The 20,858-nt window shown below is 58.4% G+C and overlaps 1 protein-coding gene across 3 annotated transcripts in view; it reads left to right on the top strand.

Annotated features, from left to right (window-relative positions):
- The window catches only part of DAG1 (dystroglycan 1), a 49,904-nt gene extending 34,110 nt beyond the window's left edge, over positions 1 to 15,794 (top strand). For all 3 annotated transcript variants that reach the window (XM_028518157.2, XM_028518156.2, XM_028518155.2), the window contains exons 2-3: positions 1,146 to 1,545; positions 10,976 to 15,794. In XM_028518157.2, coding sequence (XP_028373958.1) covers positions 1,261 to 1,545; positions 10,976 to 13,375 — 2,685 coding nt within the window. In that variant the 5' untranslated portion in view covers positions 1,146 to 1,260 and the 3' untranslated portion in view covers positions 13,376 to 15,794. The remainder of the gene's footprint in view (positions 1 to 1,145; positions 1,546 to 10,975) is intronic.
- Positions 15,795 to 20,858: the final 5,064 nt, after the last annotated feature.

Genomic DNA, 20,858 nt, shown 5'->3' with positions numbered 1-20,858 from the left:
TGTCCTGAGCTGTCTGCAGCTGGCGTGGGGGGGAGGGGACAGTGTGCAGGATTCTCATTACTTCGGTGCGGAGGCAGGAGCGGCCACGTAAGTGTGGTTCACTGGCACTGAGCTGACAAACACACGATCAGTACACGGGTCCTGTGATAAGCGCTGGGAGTATGAGGGAGGGTGGGCATTTGTCGCATGTCTGTGTGCAAATGCTTGTGTTTTTTTAGTCTTTTCAAAGGTACGTTTTAAAAACTTAACGGTTGTACTTTGTTGCTCTGTCTTTATATGTACACGCACACGTTTTTCTCTGGACCGTTTCAAAGCGAGGTGCAGGGATTTTTGGTGTTTTATCCCTAAGTACTGTAAAACCCAAGGACAGTCTGTTACAGAGACACAGCACCATCATTTCACCTAGTAAAACTAACAGTAAATCTTCCCTCTAGCCCACATGCAAAATTCCCCAGGGACCCCCTTGGGCACTAGACTCGTGTGTTTTCTGTGTTTGAAGTCAGTCCGGGATCCAGTCAGGACGCACGTTCCGCACCCGGTTGCCGTCTCTGCATCTCGACCAGTCCCCTAGTGTTCGGGGTGCCGGCATCTGCACAGACCGAGCCAGGCATCTTGCGGAAGGTCCTGTGTTCTAGATCTAATTGTGTCTTCACGACCCCTGTGTGTCCTGTCCGGTAGAAGCTCGGTCTGGGGCAGCACGGCCCAACGGAAATGTCACGTGAGCCACACAGGTCACGTAAAAATAAGTAAAAATAAGGAAGAATGAATTTTAATACTGTTTAATTTAATACATTTCTTTATTTACCATTTGTTAATATTTACTACTTGATGTGTTTATGTTCAAAATACTATTTCAATATGTAAGAATATCTCAAAAGTATTAATGAGATATTTTGCATTCCTTTTGTATATGAAGTTTTAAAAATCTGTATATAAAGTGTAAGTGTTCTTTGCACTTGGTGGGCCAGCCCCATTTCCAGTGCTCGGCAGCCACATGGGGCTGGTGGCTCTGGACTGGACCCAGGGTGAGACCTGGTCCAACGCAGGATAGCTCTTTTGGGGACGTTTACAGGGCAGTAGCGGCCCGCGCACGACTTCGAGCTCATGGGGGTTGCTGACGACAGACGATTGTTCTTCTCTTCTAGGATCTGAGTGCCCGGGGATGGAGCAGGTGTGCAGAGGGTGAGGACCCGGCCCTGGGACCACGTCGCTCACCTCCCTTCCTCGCGAGACTCTCGGCCTGAGGAGACTCGACCCTGGATGAGGATGTCTGTGGGCCTCTCGCTGCTGCTCCCCCTCTGGGGGAGGACCTGTCTCCTTCTGTTGTGTGTGTCCGTGACTCAGTCGCACTGGCCGAGTGACCCTCCGGAGGCCATCAGGGACTGGGAGAACCAGCTCGAGGCGTCCATGCACTCGGTGCTCTCCGACCTCCCCGAGGCGGTTCCCACGGTGGTTGGCATTCCTGATGGCACCGCTGTCGTCGGGCGCTCGTTTCGAGTGACCATCCCGACAGATTTAATTGCCTCCAATGGAGACGTTGTCAAGGTGAGAGACTGGCTATAAAAAGGAAGGGAGGAAGAATTCTCTTCTCCCATTTTAACTTTAGGTTTTAGTTTTTCAGTTCTTCACTCTGATGATTCTGAGCTCAGCCGTTCCAGAGCCTACTAAGTGGCCAAGGAACAGCCACCAGTGTTCACGAGAGGGTCACCATAGGTCTCAGACTAGTGTCCCCCAAAAAAACCTTTATTCTTCCTCCCATTTTGAGTTTTCACCATTAGAAAGTCTTGACATTTGTACTCTGAGAGACCTCTTGGTCATCGAGTTAGGGGTGTGATGGAAAAAGTTACAGGAAAAGGCCTCCTTTCATTGACCGTGGGATTAAACCCAAGAAATACAGAACTTTTAACTGCTTTGAACCTATTTTTTAAAAAAAGATTTTATTTATTTTTAGAGAAGGGAGGGAGAAAGGGGAGAGAAATATCAATATGTGGTTCTCATGGCCCCCAACTGGGGATCTGGCCCACAGCCCAGGCATGTGCCCTGGCTGGGAATCGAACCAGCGACCTTTCGGTTTGCAGTTCGGCACCCAGTCCACTGAGCCACACCAACCAGAGCTGAACCTGTCTTTTTTTTTTAAAATGGTATAAATAATATAGGAGTTTTGCTCTAATTTAATATTCTGTATTTACTAATGAGCACTTAGGAACCAAAATCAGTTATGCGTCAGCCTTGCCCCATCTTTTTGGGGGGAAGCAATCCAGAGAATAAGGGCGCCTGAGATCCATGCAGCAGGAAGAGTATCTTGGCTGCCCAGGGCGGACACAGAAAGCGTCTGTGTGAAGAAACACCAGGCCTTTGGGGCTGTGGGACCTTGTGACGTCCCCTAGATCCCGAGTGAGACTGCACGGTAGCCCTCTGGGTCCGTGGGGTGTACTTTCCACACTGTGAACATCTCAGAGCAGGGGTCAGCTCACTTGTTAGAGGGCCACATGGTGTGTTAGGTGTCGCAGGCCATTTGCTTGCTGGCGTGGTTCCTCAGCTCTGCCCGTATAGCGTACGAGTAGCAGTGGATAATCTGTAAATGAATGGGCGTGGTTGTGTTCCAGTAAAACTTAACTTACAGACACAAACTGAAATTTGATTTTCATACAGTTTTCTCATGTCATAAAATATTATTCTTGTATTGATTTTTTTCAATCAAAATGTAAAAACCATTTTTAGTCATGGACCGTTCAGAAACGTGGCCAGCCTGGTTTGGCTCATGGCCATAGTTTGCTGACCCATGACTCGCACCATCGTTTCCTTAGAGGTGCAGCTTGAAAATGAACTAAAAATATTTTAAGGCCTATACTTTGTTATGGTAGTTTTTATATCTGTGTTGTATTTAGACTTCTGTGTACACATCGTGTACTATTGGTATGTTTAAATCACCAAAACTTAGTGGTTCAAACAACCAGTTTGGCCCTGGCTGGTGTAGCTCAGTGGATTGAGCACAGGCTGCGAACCAAAGGGTCACTGGTTCAATTCCCAGTCAGGGCACATGCCTGGGTTGTGGGCCAGGTCCCCAGTGGGGGGCACATGAGAGGCAACCACACATTGATGTTTCTCTCCCTCCCTTTCCCTCTCTCTAAAAATAAATAAAACCTTAAAAAAAAGACTTCCTTAAAAAAATAAAGTTTGTTTTGCTCACACTTGTGTGGCTGGGAATGTGGGTATTCAGAGCACGCCTGGGAACCGTGTCTCTGCCTCCCACGGCACGAGCGAGAGTGGCTCACCTGGGGCCGGAGGGCGCCCTCTGGGATGGTTCATTTATGGCTGGCAAGTCGGTGCTGCCTGTTGACAGGGAGCCTGCCTGGGGTTGTTGGTCAGGGTTCTTGGTTCCTTTCCATGTAGGCCTTTCCCTGGGCTGCTTGGGTTTCCTCGTAGCGCAGTAGCGGGATCCATGATTAGCTGGTCCAGGAGACGGGCAGTGAGAGGTGCCAGTCTCTCAAGGCCCGGGCTGGGAACCTTGCACGGCGTCACTTCACTGTGCACCATCGGTCAGAGCACACGCAGGCTCTGGTTAGTCCTTTCCAGCGTGCCCCCTCCGACCCACAGCCCTGGGCGTCCCGATGAGAAATAGCCCCGAGTTCTGTGCCCACCGAGAGGTGGGGTCACAGCCCTTCCCCGTGAGTCTGGGCACACTCCCTCCTCCTCTTCCCTGTTGGCCCCTCCCTGTAGGGCATGGCTTGTTCGCAGGGTGGGGCGGCGATCCCAGCGGTGGCCGCACTTCTGAAGATCCTGGCTCACTTGCACGGAACTCCTTCTAGTTTGCGGAGTGCTTGCAAAAGATTTCCATGTAATCTTCACAACATCCCAGCAAGCCAAGTGCTAGCCTGGCCGTTGGGTGAAGAGTGACAGTGTGAGGGGTACGTTTCTCGCCTGACCGCAGATTTGGTCTGGGTAGCCAAACCCTGCGGTGGCTGACCTCGTTCCAGTGGCCGCTGGGGTGTCTTACACGGATTAGTCTCGACCAGAGGTGCCTCGAAGTGATGCACTGAGCCAGCTGCTGGCTGTGTCTGGCAGAGAGATCCTTAACAGGCTTACTCACCAGGGGAGTAAAGAGGTTTTACTGGGCAAACAGGATTCTATCTGAGCATATTTGTCTGTGGAAAGCGGACCGTTTGGTAGCTGATCAGCCGGTAGAGCAGCAGACGGAGACGTGTGACTCCTGTCCCCGGCGCCCTCGCCTCGGGGCTGTGCGGGGTGGGGATCACGGTGCCCCACTCATTCCCCACGGGATTAACCCGTCTTATGTTAAGGGGGTTGGGTTCCCCCCTCATTATAATAATGCTGTGCAAATGGGCGTTGTACAAAAGGGGAAAGGAAAGGCTGTGGTTGCTCCCACTCAGTGGACCCTCCGTCATTTCCTGTCCTCATCAGGGGGTGTCCGTGTCGCGGGCGGACGCCGGACGGGCACCTTGGACGGAACTGGGATCGTGCTGGATGGGTTTTCACCTTTTCTTCGTTCCCTGCGGCTTGAGTTCCTTCCCCTCGATGGTTGAGTAGTCTCGAACGGTGTCACTTCCAAGGGCCGCCCGGTGTTCTTGTGTATGTGAGCAGCACTTCAGATCCTGGTCTCAAGGGGCCTTGTTGGGGTGACCTCCAAACCATACCCATGGCTCTTACCATCACCCGAGCCGCCGCTTACTCACCTCTCCCCAGGTCACCACCTCTGTTCTTGACCCCCCAGTCTGTTCTCCGCGCTGGGGCCAGAGACGTCTTTGTCTGCGGAGAGCTGACGTCCGCTTCACACCCTCCCTCACCCCCGTTGCCAGGCCCACTCAGGACCAAGCCCCCTTCCCTTTGCACACCACGTCCCGGCCACGTTCGCCCCCTTCTGCCACGCAGCGTGCCAGCTCAGGGCCCACTGCAGGCCCCTGGCCGGCTTCCGTTGGCGTGGGTACAGTCAGGTTTGGCTCGGACATCACCTGAGGGCTTGGAGCCCTCGCCCCTCTCCCTGATGAAAGCAGCTTTCCCACAGAGCCCTGCGTCACCCTCTTAGCAAATTTCTGTACCCGAAATTCTGTTTTTGTGTTAGTCTGCATGTGGGACCCCTGTCGCACATCCGCCCTCCAGTGTTCATGGGCTGGCGGAGGGAGGAGCAAGGACCCCCTCAGTGCCTGCCAATGAGCGTTGGACCGTCAGAGCCGGCCTGGCTGTGTGCAGGGAGAAATGCAGGCTAAGCTCCCGTGGGGCTCCCAGGTGAGGGCTGGCCTTCCGGCCCGTTTGGACGTGGCCGAGTTGCCTAATGAGGACTCCTGGGCCGCGCATCTGCCTGGGATCGGCTGAGACGAGATGCTTTGGTTGTCGTACTTGCTGAGTGGTCGGGGCTGTGCGTGGCGTTGCTGACGGCATCATCCAGTGTTTACAGCAGACTGAGGAACGGTCTGTCCAAAGGCTGGAAAATTAAGTCTCATGCTAAGTGAGCGGCACTGGCCGCCTGCCGAGCCTTGTTTGACCCACGTGGGCTGCTGGTCACGCTGTTTCAGGAGGTCGTGGCAGCTCTGGGGGTCTCAGTGGCAGAGGGTGTGCTGCTTGGCGTCAGTCTGGTGGCCCCTCAGGTAGCATCTGCTCCGAAATCAAGGGCTTCCCTAAACTTGAGTCACCAGGCTGCAAGGAAGCTACAAGGAAGCAGCAGGTGAGGAGGAGGAAGAGAGGGGCTGCCTGGCTAGAGGACGTCACCCCGGGGTCGTCCCGAGGTCCTGTGCTCTGCACACAGTGGACAGCGCTTATCCATCCTCAGCCTGGCCAGCATCTGTTACTTCCCCTGCTGTTCCCTAGCTCTTCCTCCACGACCGGTTTGATACCATCAGCCCCAGCTCACCTCCCAGATGGACGCCATTGACTCGATGATGCAAGAGGAGGCCGCAGGTTGTCTCCAGGCCCCTGTGGGGTCTTCCTCACAGACCTGAGTCATGCAGCTCTCTCCCGCCCTGTGACCTCAGGACACTCCACGGCAGACGGTCCCGGCGTGCGCTCCCTTGGCCCAGACGGGACGCCCATATACAAAGCTCATCCCAGGTCCTGACGCTTCTTCGCTCTCCCAGCTAGCTGCCTTTGGGTCCCAGGGCACCCTCCTCCTCGTCTGGGTCTCTGGGGACAGGTCGCACAGGATCCAGCTTGGCTTTTGCTGGGCGGGTCCTAGGCTGTCCTGAGTTGGCCCTGGCACAAGTCGCCCGCCCTGGCCCCGGCCTCCCTCGGGACTGGCGCCTTCCCTGGGACTTGAGTGAGTGGGGCTCGCTGGCCGAGGAAGGCGGGCGTGGGCCCGGAGACGTGCTGACCCTTCCTCTCCGGGGTGGTCAGGAGCGGCTGCCTTGCATCTCACGAGGGGACTGGGCCGACCCCCCAGCGCCCCCCCAGATGTCTCCTTCTGGTGGAGCTGGTGTGGATGGCTTTTCATCCCCGCTTCCCCTCAGCCTACTTGCCTGGAGACAATGCGGGCTTTCCCTCCACCCAAGACGTCGGCAGCCTGGGAGCAGCCCTTCCTGGGACTGTGCTCTCAGCCGCTGGCACGGGCCCCTGATTGTTCCCCCACGAACAATGGCTACCCTCTCTGGCCGAGAAGGGGAGCCCATGAAAGGAGCATTTCTTTGGATGCTTGAGAGCTTTGTGGCAGCCCTGCCTGTGGGAGATGAACTGCGGTCTCTTCCTGCCTCGAGTGGGTGTTCCCCGGCTCTGAATGGACCCCTTGTGAGCGCGGCACACCGCGAAATGCGGGTTGGCGAGGGGCAGCGTCCGTGGGGGTGGGTCGTCGGGGTGGCATTTGCCTGGACTCATCAACTCGAATGCTTCCTGAAAGTGCGGGCCTCTGTGTTCTGGGGAGACACGGACAAGGACTGAAAGGGCACGACCAAGGAAACGGGCTGTCGGGGCTCGGGGGAGAGGGACTGCTTCTGAGAATTGTGTTTGTTTGTTTGTGTTTGTGGGTCTTTAAGAGTTTTATTAATGATTGTAACTATGCTAGGCTGTCCTTTACTTTTTGGGGGGAAAATTTTTGTTTTTAGATGAGAACAAGCAACATTCTGTAAAGTGCCTCGTAACTCAGACCAGAAGGGTGCTAACCGGGCTAGGTGGTCCGTGTTCCGAATGTGGTGCGGCGGCCTTGGCCTTGGCCTTTGTGGCAGGAGCCGTGGGCTGGCCTGCGGTTTGAGTGATTGCCTTGCATGGGTGCGGCTCCACCATGCTTGTCAAGGCGAAGGCCCCTTGCGTCCCCGTCCACCGTGGTCTTTACCTTACATGGGAAGAGTCTTGGCTCTTTGACCTTAAGCCAGAGGCTCTTCCTGTTGGCCTGCGTCATCCCCCGGCCAGGCCCAGCCAGGTCACTGCCCGTGTGCATCATTCGAAAAGCTGGTCCTGGCCACAGAGGGTTATCGCGGTGTCCTTAGACCATGGTTTGGACACAGGTCACCCTGGATGTGAGTCAGCACCACGGGGGCCTCTGCTGCCTGATTGGGCTCAGGCTCCCATCGGAGGGACCGCTCCCCGCCTCCCTGAGCAGGGAGGACCACACTGCCGGCCTCGAACGGCTTCGTGTTCCAGGGCCTCCAGGGTACTATTGCCCATGGTAGCCGGTCGTGGACGGCCGCAGGCTGGCCCAGCTCTGCGGCTTGGCTGAGGGGCGAGGGGGCATTTTAAAGTGGGCCACGGAGAAGGCCCTCCAGTACATCCCTGGGGGATTCTCCCTGGGGGATTCAGGGAGGGGCTCATCTGGAAGCCCTGGGACCGTCCTGTTCAGAGGGGTTAGTTGGAAGGGCCGCCGCTAAGGTCCGAAGGGCCCCCCGAAAGGCTTGTGGTTGGGGGGAGTGCTCACCAAGTGCGGTGTCTTTGTTATACTTTGTTCCTAGGGTCCCTGTTTGCTGGCTGCCATCCGCTCATCGGAACGACGTGGGTGTGAAAACGCTCACCCGTCTCTCTGGAGTCTTTCCTGGCCATTTCCGAGCCCCACCCCTCCTGCGTGGGGGAGATGCCACCCTGTTGGGGTCTGCGTGGTAAAACCTGGGGCTCTTGGTTTCACCAGCCGAAGTTCATAGGATTAATCAGGCCCCAGTTCTTCAGTTTTGTTTTTCATTTGTGCCTGGCTGGCTGGCTCCTGCTCTGGGTGGAAACCTACTTTTTTTTTTTTCTCTTTTTTTGACAAGGGCCTAAATGAGGGAGCTGCTCCTCCCAGCTGCCCTCCCCCAGCTGGTGCCGGTTCGGGCTGAACGACTGCTCGTGTTGTGTGGGGTTAGCACAGGAGCTGTATCCTCTTTACGCACACTCCCCCTGCCTGCCCTGTTCGAGAGAGGGCGCCGGCGAGGCGGTTGGAGCGAGTGCCCCAGAACTGAGCGGGCCGCCAGTCATCTGCTGGTGTAGACTGCGGAGTGACCAGAGCTCCCAGTTGGCACTTCCCCAGTCGTGGGTCATGGTGATTCACTGTGAGCGGCGCTGGGCGGGCAGCCTCTGGAACTCCCTGCAGCTCTGCCCAGATTTTGTGGTTCTGATTCTTAACGCTCTTGGATGTGCTTTATGGATCAGGACTCCTCCAACTGGGCGTGCGGCTGCTCGAGACCTTCTTTTCCTCCATGCTGGGCTGGCCTTCATCTCAGAAGCACGTCCTCTCTGAGGGCTGCTGACCCTGGAGAGATTTCTGGCTTTTCTGGGGTGGCCCGCGGTGCTCTCAGGCGGGGCTTTGTTCTGCGGGTTCTGCCTCCCACAGACTCCCACCAGCTGCCTGAGGGCTCCTTCCGCAGAGCGCTGCGCGGTGCGGCCAGCAGCCCCGGCTCCAGCCTCTCCCGGGCAGTGCTGGTGTTTGGTGACGGGGCCCGAGTGACCTGAAACCCTGGGGAGTCCCTGGCAGCACGTGCTGGTGCCGAGGAGCACGCGCACCGAACTGGAGTTCCTGCCTCTCGCATGCCGTGCCTAGCCTGGCCACCCGTAGGGGTTAGTGGTGGGTGCTAACGGTGCAGCTAGGGCGGGAGTATTTATACGAGTAAACCGAAGACTCCAAGGATAGTGAGACCCTCAGGCGCGGATATGCCAGGCTCCAGCACACCCGTTACAGACCGAGGAGGAGGGGAGTGCTGGTGTTCTTTCTGGCCGTCACCTGCAGACAGGTCTTACCAGGCACGCAAGGCTCTGGGGGCCCCAGCCTTGGCCTTATTCCCCTGTAGGACCCTGGCTTCCCTTTCCCACGGTCTCCTTGTTCCCTTTGATGCTTTGAGCTTCCGTTTCGGGGCACGACTAGGGAGACAAGGCCTCACTGTGCGCTGGGTGCAAGGCCAGTCAGGAAGGGGGCCGGGAGAGTGGAGCTTGGACGTGCCCTGGACCTGTTCGGGCAGCAGCCTTGCGGCGTGTCCTGGGTCCGTGCTCAGCCCGCAGGGGCGGGTGGGGAACGGCACCGGCAGATCCAGCCTGTGCCTGGCCCTGTGACTGTGCAGGGACGCGTCCTTTTCCTCTCTGTGCACATGAGCAGACGGGCTGAGTTTGGGTCAGGCCCCAACCCGCTGGGAGCTGGGACTCAGCCCGGGCTCCCGAGGACGGGGCTTCCCCTTGAGTAGGCGGTTGTTACCAGGATGAGTCCTGGCTTGTCCTGGCGGCTGTGACTCTCAGAAGGAACTCTTCTGTCCCGCTTCGCCCCCAGGCCCCGAGAGGGAAGGTGGTGCAGAGTACTGGAAGCTGGAGGGAGGTCCGGAGTTCCCGTGGACTGAAGGGGCTGCCGCTCTGCCCGGGACGGCGGAGCGGGCGCTGCATCCCAGAGCGGCCCCTCCACCGGTGCCCTCGGGAGGGAGAGGCTGCCAGTGGAGTCTTTCGGGGACTGTGGGTGCTGCCAGCCCCTCGGGCGTGTTCAGACTTCCAAGTTCAGGGGCTTTCCCCAAATGGCCTTGAAGATGCAGGGGTGCCAGCTTGTCTGAGACTTGCCTTGGCCGGGTTCCTTGTGGAACTCAGATTTAGTTTGCTTCCCGCGGCCCTCGTATCACATGAAGCGTTGCCGCGCAAAGTGCTGCCTGGGCCGGACGCGGCCTGCACCAGGATGCTCAGAGGTGCGTGGGCTTCAGAATGTTCCCGTCTGAGGAGACCTGGAGACCCTGGGAACCAGTGGCCTCGGGGCTGGAGACCCAGGCCGAACGCCTGACCTGTGGCTGGGCGCGACCAGGTGCGGCCCGGCCCGGTAAACATCCCCTGGTTCCCTGGCGTCTCCGTCTGCGCCTTCCGTCTTCGCTTCGTGGTCTTTCACAGAACGGGAGCGTGCAGCGCAGCCTTTGCTTTACGTGTTACAGGTGGATGAGGCTGTTCGCACGTTTAACGCGATTGAACTGGAAAGATTTAAAGCACAGGTTTTCCAGCCAAAACATTTGAAGTAAATATTTCTTGTAGCTGAGAAAGAGACGACTGGCGGTGTCTGCTACACCTGACTGTAACGTGATGGCGGCACAGTGAGTCGTCTGAGGGCATCGCTGCCTCGTGCGCCCAGACCCGTGTGCCTCTGTGCCCCCCGGGTGCGGGGAAAGGCAGAGGGGGTCCGCGGAGGGCAGAGGAGAGGTCGGAGGCCAGGGTGGGAAGGAGCGCGGAGGGTGGGACAGTCGGGCTGGACCCTGCAGGCAGAGTGGGCGACGGGGTGGCCGGGCACGTTGCTGGTGTGAAAACCCACGACAGTCTCGGGCCCCATGGTGCCGGTTCTCCGGGACGAGACATGTGTGAGCGTCAGCCCTGCCATGTCTGCACCGTGTGACCTTAGACGGACCTTTGGCCTTTCAAGCTAGACCTTCTGGCAGCCCCCTTTTATTTGTGACATCTCAGTGAACCCCAGGAGAGAGGAGTAGGCTCACCCAACAGGAATTCTGAATTACACCTCAAGCCTGTCACCCAACGCAGGCCAGGCCGTGGCTAGCTGCCGTGGGTGTTTTCGGGTTATGTGGTGACAGTGGCACTCACCTCATGCCGGTGTCTCTTCCAGGTGTCAGCGGCGGGGAAGGAGGCCTTGCCGTCCTGGCTGCACTGGGACCCGCAGAGCCGCACCCTGGAGGGGCTCCCCCTAGACACGGATAAGGGGGTGCACTACATCGCAGTGAGCGCTGCGCGGCTGGGGGCCAACGGGAGCCACGTCCCCCAGGCCTCCAGCGTGTTCTCGATCGAGGTCTACCCCGAGGACCACAGCGAGCTGCCGTCCGTGCGGGCGGCGTCCCCCGACCCCGGCGAGGTGGCTTCGTCTGCCTGTGCGGCTGAGGAGCCCGTGACGGTCCTGACGGTCATTCTGGATGCTGACCTCACCAAGATGACCCCAAAGCAAAGGATCGATCTCTTGCACAGGATGCGGAGCTTCTCAGAGGTGGAGCTGCCCAGCATGAAGCTGGTGCCCGTGGTGAATAACAGGCTCTTCGACATGTCGGCCTTCATGGCCGGCCCAGGAAACGCAAAGAAGGTCGTGGAGAACGGGGCCCTGCTCTCCTGGAAGCTGGGCTGCTCCCTGAATCAGAACAGCGTGCCCGACATCCGCGGCGTAGAGGCTCCCGCCAGGGAGGGCGCCATGTCGGCCCAGCTCGGCTACCCCGTGGTGGGTTGGCACATCGCCAACAAGAAGCCCCCTCTTCCCAAGCGCATCCGGCGGCAGATCCACGCCACACCCACGCCTGTCACTGCCATCGGGCCCCCAACCACGGCCATTCAGGAGCCGCCGTCCAGGATTGTACCCACCCCCACATCTCCGGTCATTGCTCCTCCCACGGAGACCCTGGCCCCTCCAGTCAGGGACCCCGTTCCTGGGAAGCCCACAGTCACCATTCGGACTCGAGGTGCCATCATTCAGACTCCAACTCTGGGCCCTATCCAGCCCACTCGGGTGCCGGAAGCTGGCACCACAGTCCCTGGCCAGATCCGCCCAACCATGACCATCCCTGGCTATGTGGAGCCCACAGCGGTCGCCACCCCTCCCACAACTACCACCAAGAAGCCACGAGTATCCACGCCAAAACCAGCCACGCCCTCTACTGACTCGACCACCACGACGCGAAGGCCGACCAAGAAGCCCCGTACCCCCCGACCGGTGCCTCGGGCCACCACCAAAGCTCCCGTCACCAGACTGGAGACGGCTTCCCCGCCGACGCGCGTCCGCACGACCACCAGCGGCGTGCCCCGCGGGGGGGAGCCCAACCAGCGCCCAGAGCTCAAGAACCACATCGACAGGGTGGACGCCTGGGTCGGCACCTATTTTGAGGTGAAGATCCCGTCGGACACCTTCTACGACAAGGAGGACACCACCACGGACAAGCTGAAGCTGACCCTGAAGCTCCGGGAGCAGCAGCTGGTGGGCGAGAAGTCCTGGGTGCAGTTCAACAGCAACAGCCAGCTCATGTACGGGCTGCCCGACGGCAGCCACGTGGGCAAGCACGAGTACTTCATGCACGCCACCGACAAGGGCGGCCTGTCCGCCGTGGACGCCTTCGAGATCCACGTCCACAGGCGCCCTCAGGGGGACAGGGCACCTGCGCGGTTCAAGGCCAAGTTTGCCGGTGACCCGGCACCGGTGGTGAATGACATTCACAAGAAGATCTCCCTGGTGAAGAAGCTGGCCTTCGCCTTTGGGGACCGCAACTGTAGCACGGTCACTCTGCAGAATATCACGCAGGGCTCCATCGTGGTGGAGTGGACCAACAACACGCTGCCCCTGGAGCCCTGTCCCAAGGAGCAGATCACGGCGCTGAGCCGCAGGATCGCCGAGGACGACGGCAGGCCTCGGCCTGCCTTCTCCAATGCGCTGGAGCCTGACTTCAGGGCCTTGAGCGTTGCTGTGACGGGCTCCGGGAGCTGCCGGCACCTGCAGTTCATCCCCGTGGCGCCACCCCGCAGGGTGCCCTCGGAGGCGCCGCCCACGGAGGTGCCGGACAGGGACCCCGAGAAGAGCAGCGAGGATGACGTGTACCTGCACACGGTCATTCCGGCCGTGGTGGTCGCGGCCATCCTGCTCATCGCCGGCATCATCGCCATGATCTGCTATCGCAAGAAGCGGAAGGGCAAGCTCACGCTCGAGGACCAGGCCACCTTCATCAAGAAGGGGGTGCCCATCATCTTCGCGGACGAGCTGGATGACTCCAAGCCCCCGCCCTCCTCCAGCATGCCACTCATCCTCCAGGAGGAGAAGGCCCCGCTCCCCCCTCCCGAGTACCCCAACCAGAGCGTGCCCGAGACCACCCCTCTGAACCAGGACCCCGCGGGAGAGTACACGCCCCTGCGGGATGAGGACCCCAACGCCCCTCCCTACCAGCCTCCCCCCCCCTTCACCGCCCCCATGGAGGGCAAGGGCTCCCGTCCCAAGAACATGACCCCGTACCGGTCGCCCCCTCCCTACGTGCCCCCTTAACCCACAAGCGCCTAGGTGGAGGCAGGGGTGGGGCGGGGCCCTGGAGACGGCGCGGGGCGTCTGTGGAGACCGCTGGCCTGCAGACCGTGGCCCCGGGGAGCCGACGCCTGACCCAGCACACACTGACACGCGGGGCCTGGACCAGCCCGCCTCCCTGCCCCTCCCGAGCCCCAGAGCGGCCGGAGAGGCTTTGGGGACATTTTTACTTTTATTTTTTGCCTAACAGCTTTTTGTTTGTTCATAGAAAATTCTTCGCTGCGTTTTTGATGGCTGGCTCTGAAAGCACCGTTTGGCGTAGAGGCGGATGGAGGGAGCGCGGAGCCGTGAACGAACTCGCAGGCAGTGCTGGCGGCCGCCCAGCCCCCTGCGTTTTGCCTTTAACACTAACTGTACTGTTTTTTCTATCACGTGTGTCTAGCTGCAGGACGTAACCTGGAAAACAGTAGCTCAAGATTAAATTCAAAGGACTTTCTTAAGGTTAAGTTTTTACATTTAATCTGCTGTTTACCTAAACTTGTATGTATAATTTTTGGGTGGGTATGGGAAATTGCTTTGCTAAAAATAAGCTCCCAGGGTGTTTCAAACTTAGAGAAGACCAAGGGACAGTATTTTTTAATCAAAGGAATCCTATTTTTTCACACTATGTAAACTGGGTTGCTCTGATACCCCAGGGTCGGACTGGGGGCCTCCCGGCCCTGGCTCCTCGGGGCCGGGGCCCTGGTGCTGGGCTTGCTGCCCCGCTGCGGCCGGGGGCTGGAAGCCGGGGGAGGGGCCTCTTTGGGGGGCCGCGGACATTCACACCCCACCCCACGCATGCTAGTGGCTTACCACCGAGGGGTCTTCGTTTCCACGGAAAGGGGACTCCGAGAGGCAGCGGGCCATGGCCCCCAACCTAGGTGCTCCAGGGTGGACCAGCTGCTCGTGGGGGTGCCTGGGGAGGTCGAGGGGCTCGACCGCATCGACCTAGTTTCTTTGACCCTTCTGTGTTTTTCCCTCCTAAAAGGAATATCATGGCTTTTGAAACACTCAGTGGGGGACATTTTGGTGAAGATGCAATATTTTTATGTCATGTGATGCTCTTTCCTCACTTGACCTTGGCCGCGTTGTCCCAACAGTCCACAGCCCCCACCCTGACCCCCCCACCCCTCTTCTCTGGCGCTCCTGCCCCAGACCGGGGCCCGAATGGCTGGGAACGCCCGGTGGCCGGGGAGGAGCGCCAGCAATAGTTCGTAGTGAAGAATCTGTGGGCTCTCAAAGCTAATTTTTTACTAAAGTTTTTATACAGCCTCAAATTGTTTTATTAAAAAAAAAAAGATTAAAAACGGTGATGCTTACAGCAGTTTGTACGAGCTCTTAGTGTCGATTCCACGGAACTGACGGCTTTGCTCATTTTAATTTTATTTTTTCCCCTCCTTTTCCTAACGGTTTAAATTCCAGAACTACACTGAGGCTTCTTTGGCCTCTTTTAGCAGAACGTCCGTCCGTCCACCTGCATCTCTGTCCCGCGACTCAGGGGCGCCCCCTCTGCTTCCATTCTCCTTCTGTGGAAGACGCCGTTCTGAGCATGACTTTCCTTGATGTCTGAGAGTTACTGGGGTACCTTTTAGGGAGGGACGCCTTTTGCAATAATGTGGTCGAGGGTCGGTGGGTGGAGCCAGGCTTCCTTTGCGCACCAAGCAGCCACTTCTAAGCCATATAGACCTTTCCGCAGAGGACTCAACGTGCGCTGCCTCAGGTGGGGAGGGCCGGCCGGAGGGCAGGGGCCTCTCCCCGGCCCTCCCCGGGCCCTTCCCCTTTGCTCCCGCTCCCGCGGGGCCCAGCCACTCTCTCCCCTGCCCAGCCCTGCCCAGCCCCCTGTGGGAACGTGAGTGGGCAGCGCCCCGGTGCGGGGAGCGTGCAGATGAAGGCTCAGTGGACTTCTGGTGACTGGGCCTTGTGCCTCCAAGCCCCGGTCCAAGCCAGAGTGTCCTCAGTGCCCTGGAGTTAGCACGAGCACGAGTGGGATCTGACCTGGTGAGGTTATTTTTGATGACCTCATCAAAAAGTAAACAATTCCCAGTGTTCCAGGTGAGGGCTCCGCAACAAGGCCTTCCAAACTGCTCAGTTGCCCCTAGCAACCCCACCACGGGGCACTGCCATGCAGAGATGTGGCTGGCCCAGAATGGCCTATTGCCATGGCAACCGGAGGCGCCGGGGCAGTGAACAGAATAACAACAGCAACAATGCCCTTGCAGGCAGCCGCCTCCCCTGAGTGCGGGCTGGCGATGGCCGCTGGACTCTGAGACAGTCCGTCTCACATTCAGATGTCCACCAACCACTGACATGTTTTTATTTCCTTCTATATGATTTTCAGATGTGTTTTCTGCATTCTGTATAGAAACATATCAAACTAAATAAAAGCAGTGTCTTTATTACAATGCCATTGCCTCCGAGCATCTATTTCTCTGGCCCCTACATACTCTAGGACGTGAGGGGTGGGGTGGGAAGATGGGACCCGGGCAGGCCCAGGCGGAGGTGGCTGGCGAGTGGCAGCTCACTTCAGGGCCTCCGCAGCCTTGCCGATTTTGTGCCCTTGGGAGAGGGTGGGCGTGTGCTCCAGAAGTTCCACCAGCACATGATGAGCCCTCCTTGGCACTTCTTCCTGAGTCCTCAAGTCTCAATTTCCTCACTGTAGGGGGGGGGGGGAGTGGGGCGGGGGCAGAAGACCCAATGAAATTGGGCTGGAGGGGGAGGATGATGGGGGAGGTCCTGCCACAGGCTCCCTGCCCCCGAGTGGGTCAGCACCCCCTGCAGTCCTGGACAGGAGTCTCAGCCTGGGCCCCTGAAAAGGTGGGGATTTAGGGAGTCCTCTGGTGGCAGCTCCACCCCAGCTGCCTTGTGGGCTTGGGGCTGCCGGTCTCCCAGATAGGCTCCAGGCAGGTTTGGCCTTGGCCTTGGAGTGGGGAGAAAGAAAAAACTTTCTGGCCAAGCTGTGCTGCCCCGCTTGGGCTTTTGTATTCTGTGGGCCTGCCCCTGAGTGCCCCGTGTGAGATGGACAGGCCAGCCGGGCAGGCTTACCGTGACTTACTGCCCAGGAAGGGCCCGGGCGGTCCTGGGACACTGCCCAGGGCGTGGGAGGCAGCAGCTGTGTCTCCTGAAGTGGGATCAGGGACCGCTGAACACAGAACAGCTAGTACCTCATCTGGGCTCAGGCCCATCCCCACAGGGTCCCCATTGTCTCCACCTATAGCTCGGGCTGCTGCTCTGCTCAAAACTTTCGAGAACCAGAGAGGATCCTATATGCCTCTAGAGCCAAGTCCCAGAGTAGGGGGCAGCTGAGGGTCAAACATACTTCTGGAACCCACACCAAGTGCCGGGAGGGGCTTCCCCCAGTAGGCGTTCAGGCACACACACCTCAGCCCCTGGGCCTAGCAGCAGGGGCCCAGGACGTGAGGCTGCCTTTGCTCTATTGGCTGCAGGACGTTCTGTTTAATGTCTAACCTGAAGCCACTGGGCCGTGAGTGGACTCACGGTCCCGAACTCCAGTGAAGGGGTTCCTGGTTTCAGCGGGGAACAGTAAGGTCAGTGAGGCAGGGAGAAGCTGCAAGGGTTGGTGGCCTCTGCCCTGCTCTCCCCTGGGAATCCCCGATGTTTGGCTTGGCAGCCCCCAGCCCCCGGCACTCCTGCCAGGTCTCTGTGACCTCTCCTCGGTGGGTGTGAGGACTGTCTACTCGGGTCTGAGCAGGAGAGAGGGTGATGGAGGGAAGGGGCAGGAAGGGACCCAGGGAGGGAGGAGAGGGGGGCTGTTACCCATCCGAATCTTCAGGGCAAGTTCCTGGGGTCCCTTTGGTCTGGCTTCCCCATCCGTGAGGCTGGGGACAGCATTAATCTCCAAGGGATTCTGAGACACTGGTGTGTGTGTGTGTGTGTGTGTGTGTGTGTGTGTGGAATTGGGATAAACAAGTTAACCCCAATGCGCCTGCCTGCAAAAAGGGCAGAGAATCCAAGGGAGGCTAAAATAATTTACATTCTCACCTAAGCCAGAGCTGTTGGCTGGAGAATACTGGGGTGTCTAGAGCTCCTGGCCAGACTAGCCCTACAGAATACCATCAATCTGGAGGGGTTCAGAGTCTCTATACAACTTGCCCTGCTGCCACCTGCTCTCAGCAGGCTGAAACAGCTCCTAGGAGAGGCCCTTCCCTACCTCCCCTAGAGCATCGAAGGCTTCACTTAAGCACCAGTCTTTCCAGGGTGAGCTGCTCTCCTCTGTGTATTACTGTAACCTAACACTATGTGCCCTGGCTGGTGTGGTTCAGTGGATTGAGCTCTGGCCTGCAAACTGAAGGGTCGCTGGTTCGATTCCTAGTTGGGGCACATGCCTGGGTTGCGTTCCAGGTCTCCAGTTGGGGGCACGTGTGAGAGGCAACCAATCGATGTATTTCTCACACAGTGATGTTTCTCTCCCTCTCCCCCTCCCTCCCCTTCCCCTCTCTCTAAAAGTAAATAAATAAAACCTTTTTTTAAAAAGGTATCGATCAGCTGATGACTTACGATTTTCCTGCTTTGCTTTCCTTCTTGATCACCACCTTGAGTCCAGATGACTGCGGCCCAGAGGGGCAAGGGTCCAGGGCCGGCAGCTAGGACAAGGCAGGTTCAATCCTAGGGGTAATCTCAACACTCCAGATTCTTTCTCTGATTGTCAAGTTGTGTTCATATGGCGGAGCAGCAAAGAATTACTGAAGCCCCCACTGAGGGATGCTGGGCACCATTTCCTTTATGGGGACCCTAGAAGACCCAGAGGAGAACACAGGCAAGGTGTTCAAAGTAGGCTTGGGGTGCTCCTGCAGGAGGTGCCCGCCTGAAGGCAGCCTAGGGCGAGGGACCTGGCCACGGGGCTCTCAGTAGCTCCACGGCCCCCAGCTTTGGATGAGGTGACTCTGGAGTCTTAGCTGGGGCGAAGCGAAGCTGGTTCGTTCGTGTCCGTGTGACAGCCTCCAAACGGCCACGACGGTGTGCCCTTGGGTTGTTGCCCGGCGGTGATGGTGACCCAGGCAGCTCTCTCTACCCAGGCGAGCCCGGCAGAGATGAAATTGCCACCAGCTCGGGGCCCGAAGAAGGAAAGTGCCGCAGGCTCCCAGGAGGTGGCGCCAGAAGCCGGAGTAAACTTGCCAGCGGTGGGCGGGGCCGTGGGCGGGGCCTTAGAGCAGGCAGCCGGAAGCCTCTGGGAGCTCCGTGGCCGACTGGCGGCGTCAGTGGGACCGTCTTGGTCAGTCTCCGCTGCCCAGTCCCTGATCTCAGAGGCGCCAGTGGAGCTCGGGCTCGACGGGCGATAGGAGTGCCGAGTCTGGGGCCCAGGTTCCTGGAGGGCTTCTGCTCCTGGGGTCGCTCCAGCAAACCTCGAAATTGAATATATATGTAGGCGGGACTACTAAGGACCCTTACTTTTTGCCCTCCGTCTCCTTAGCTTTTGTATGCCTCCAAGGGTTTGTGCAGACGGCTGCACACAGTAGGGCTCAGCATTTGATGGGTGCTCCCAAGCCTCTTCTTCCGCCATGCGAGAGCTCCTGAGGGCACGGCCGGAAGTGCTGTGGGGCCTGGGGGTCCTGGATGCCAGGCATCTCCGGTTGCATGACTGGAGGTCTCCCTAGTTTGCGTCCGGAGGGGATGACGACATTGGGCAGTGGAAACAGACACGGATGGGGGAGCAGATGATCACTTTTTCTGGGTCGACCCTGGAGTGGGCACATCCTGAAGCCCAAGGGAACACCTTGCTCAAAATTGTCGCCACAGCCTTGGGCACACACTAGGACATCAGGGAACATCCGGTTGGCTAGGACTCCCAGGACCAGGGCTGAGGGTGCTGTTGCCTTTTGTTCTCACGGTGTCAGTGGCCTCAGGCAGCAGAGGGTAAAGCCCAAGTCTGGAACTTGCCGAAATGTCTGGGAGCTCGGGTCGGGCCAGCTCCCTTTTTAGGGGTCACCCCCACTTCTTCACTCCCTACTTCCCTCAGCAGCGTGTTGCTACGTGTCTTGGAAGAGTAGGGTGAAGACAGGGGCTGGCTCTGGCCCAGGATGGCAGGGAAGGGGAGGTCCCGCTGAGAAGAGCGGCAGAACTCACTCTCAGGGAACCTGTGCCTGGATGGGGTGGGCGAGGAGCTGGGTTTGGGAGGTGCTGAAGGGGATGGAGTTCTGTGCTTCTCCGAGGAGCACATGGTGCATATGTTGCATGGGGAGGGGGTGATGATGGCAGCTCTGCCATCTTGTGTCCAGTAAAGTGATTAGAATGCAAACAGGAGGCGGAGGAGACATCCACTGTGACCCCAGTGGCTCTGACTGACCAACCGCTGTGTCTCCCCAGCAACGCCCTGGGTCCCAAGTACATCAGCTTCCTCCTATCCCCAGCCTCCTCAGAGAAACCCTGGGCCAGGCGGGGCTAGGAGAGGGACATAGCCACCCTGTGAGCCCCAAGAAGACCCCTGGAGAAGGTCAGGGATGGGGCGGGCTTGGCTAGAATCAGCAAAGATGGGGGAGGGCTCAGACGGACACATGGCCTTTCTTCTCTCGGTGGCAAGTGGAGAATGTCCTTTGCCCAGCCTTCATATTCATTCCTCAGTCTGCACCATTAGCTCACTGTGAGAAAGACCACCTTCCTGGAAGGCTGATGCCCTGCCAGGCCTCCCAGCTGGAGGAGTTATTAATATAGAAAGAGCAGGGGTAGCCCAGATGTTGCTGCCCAGCTGGTACCTGCTGCTACCCAGCCAGGAGCCCGGGGGCAGCCAGGGAGGGCTCTCAGACAACCCTGATGCCCGAATATGACATCAGCCCTCACAGCCTGGCCTGGCGATGCTTTGGCCACACCCACCACCGCAGGGCAGGACACCAGGCCCGCACTAAGGTCCAGCCGTCAAACCCTCCAGGTTCAGGGCCCTGTCTGAGCCGCAGCCAGGCAAGGGCCAGACTTGGATATTGCAAGCTCACGGAGGGGAGATTAGGCTCACCAGCCTTGGTTTCTGCTGCATCTTTGCAGCCCAGCACCATGCTGTCCTTGTATTAAAATTGAACTGAATCGAAGTCATTCACTAGCAGAGGCCATATGGGTTTTGCTCCACCATCAGAGGCCCCACCCCATTCTGCCCATCCTTCCCAGAAGGCAGGAGCACCTCTGTGGCTCCTGGAAACTTGCTGGGCACCCAGTCATAACAACAGGGCAGGCAAACCCTGTCAACCATCTACTCTGACCAGGACAGAGGAGAGGGTGGCTATGGCACATGGACTGAAATCCCTGGCGGTCCAGGGTGACTCTCGGTAATATGCTTGGGTTTGCAGTAGTAGAGCCACAAAGTGATCAGGACATAGGGCCCCCTTTAAGGGACTTTCCTGGAGAATCTGTGAAACCGAGCCTGTGGGAAAGTCGAACAGGCCGTTCCTTGCCCTGGACCGTTCAAGTCAGGTCTGAACCTTTGTTGTCTGGGCTATTGTCTGGGCTGGTTAGGACTGGGCAGAGG

Source organism: Phyllostomus discolor, chromosome 7 (genome assembly GCF_004126475.2).
Source record: "Phyllostomus discolor isolate MPI-MPIP mPhyDis1 chromosome 7, mPhyDis1.pri.v3, whole genome shotgun sequence".
Classification (NCBI taxonomy): Eukaryota; Metazoa; Chordata; class Mammalia; order Chiroptera; family Phyllostomidae; genus Phyllostomus; species Phyllostomus discolor.
Note: the sequence above shows the minus strand (reverse complement) of the source record. Positions and strands in the feature narration are given on the sequence as shown.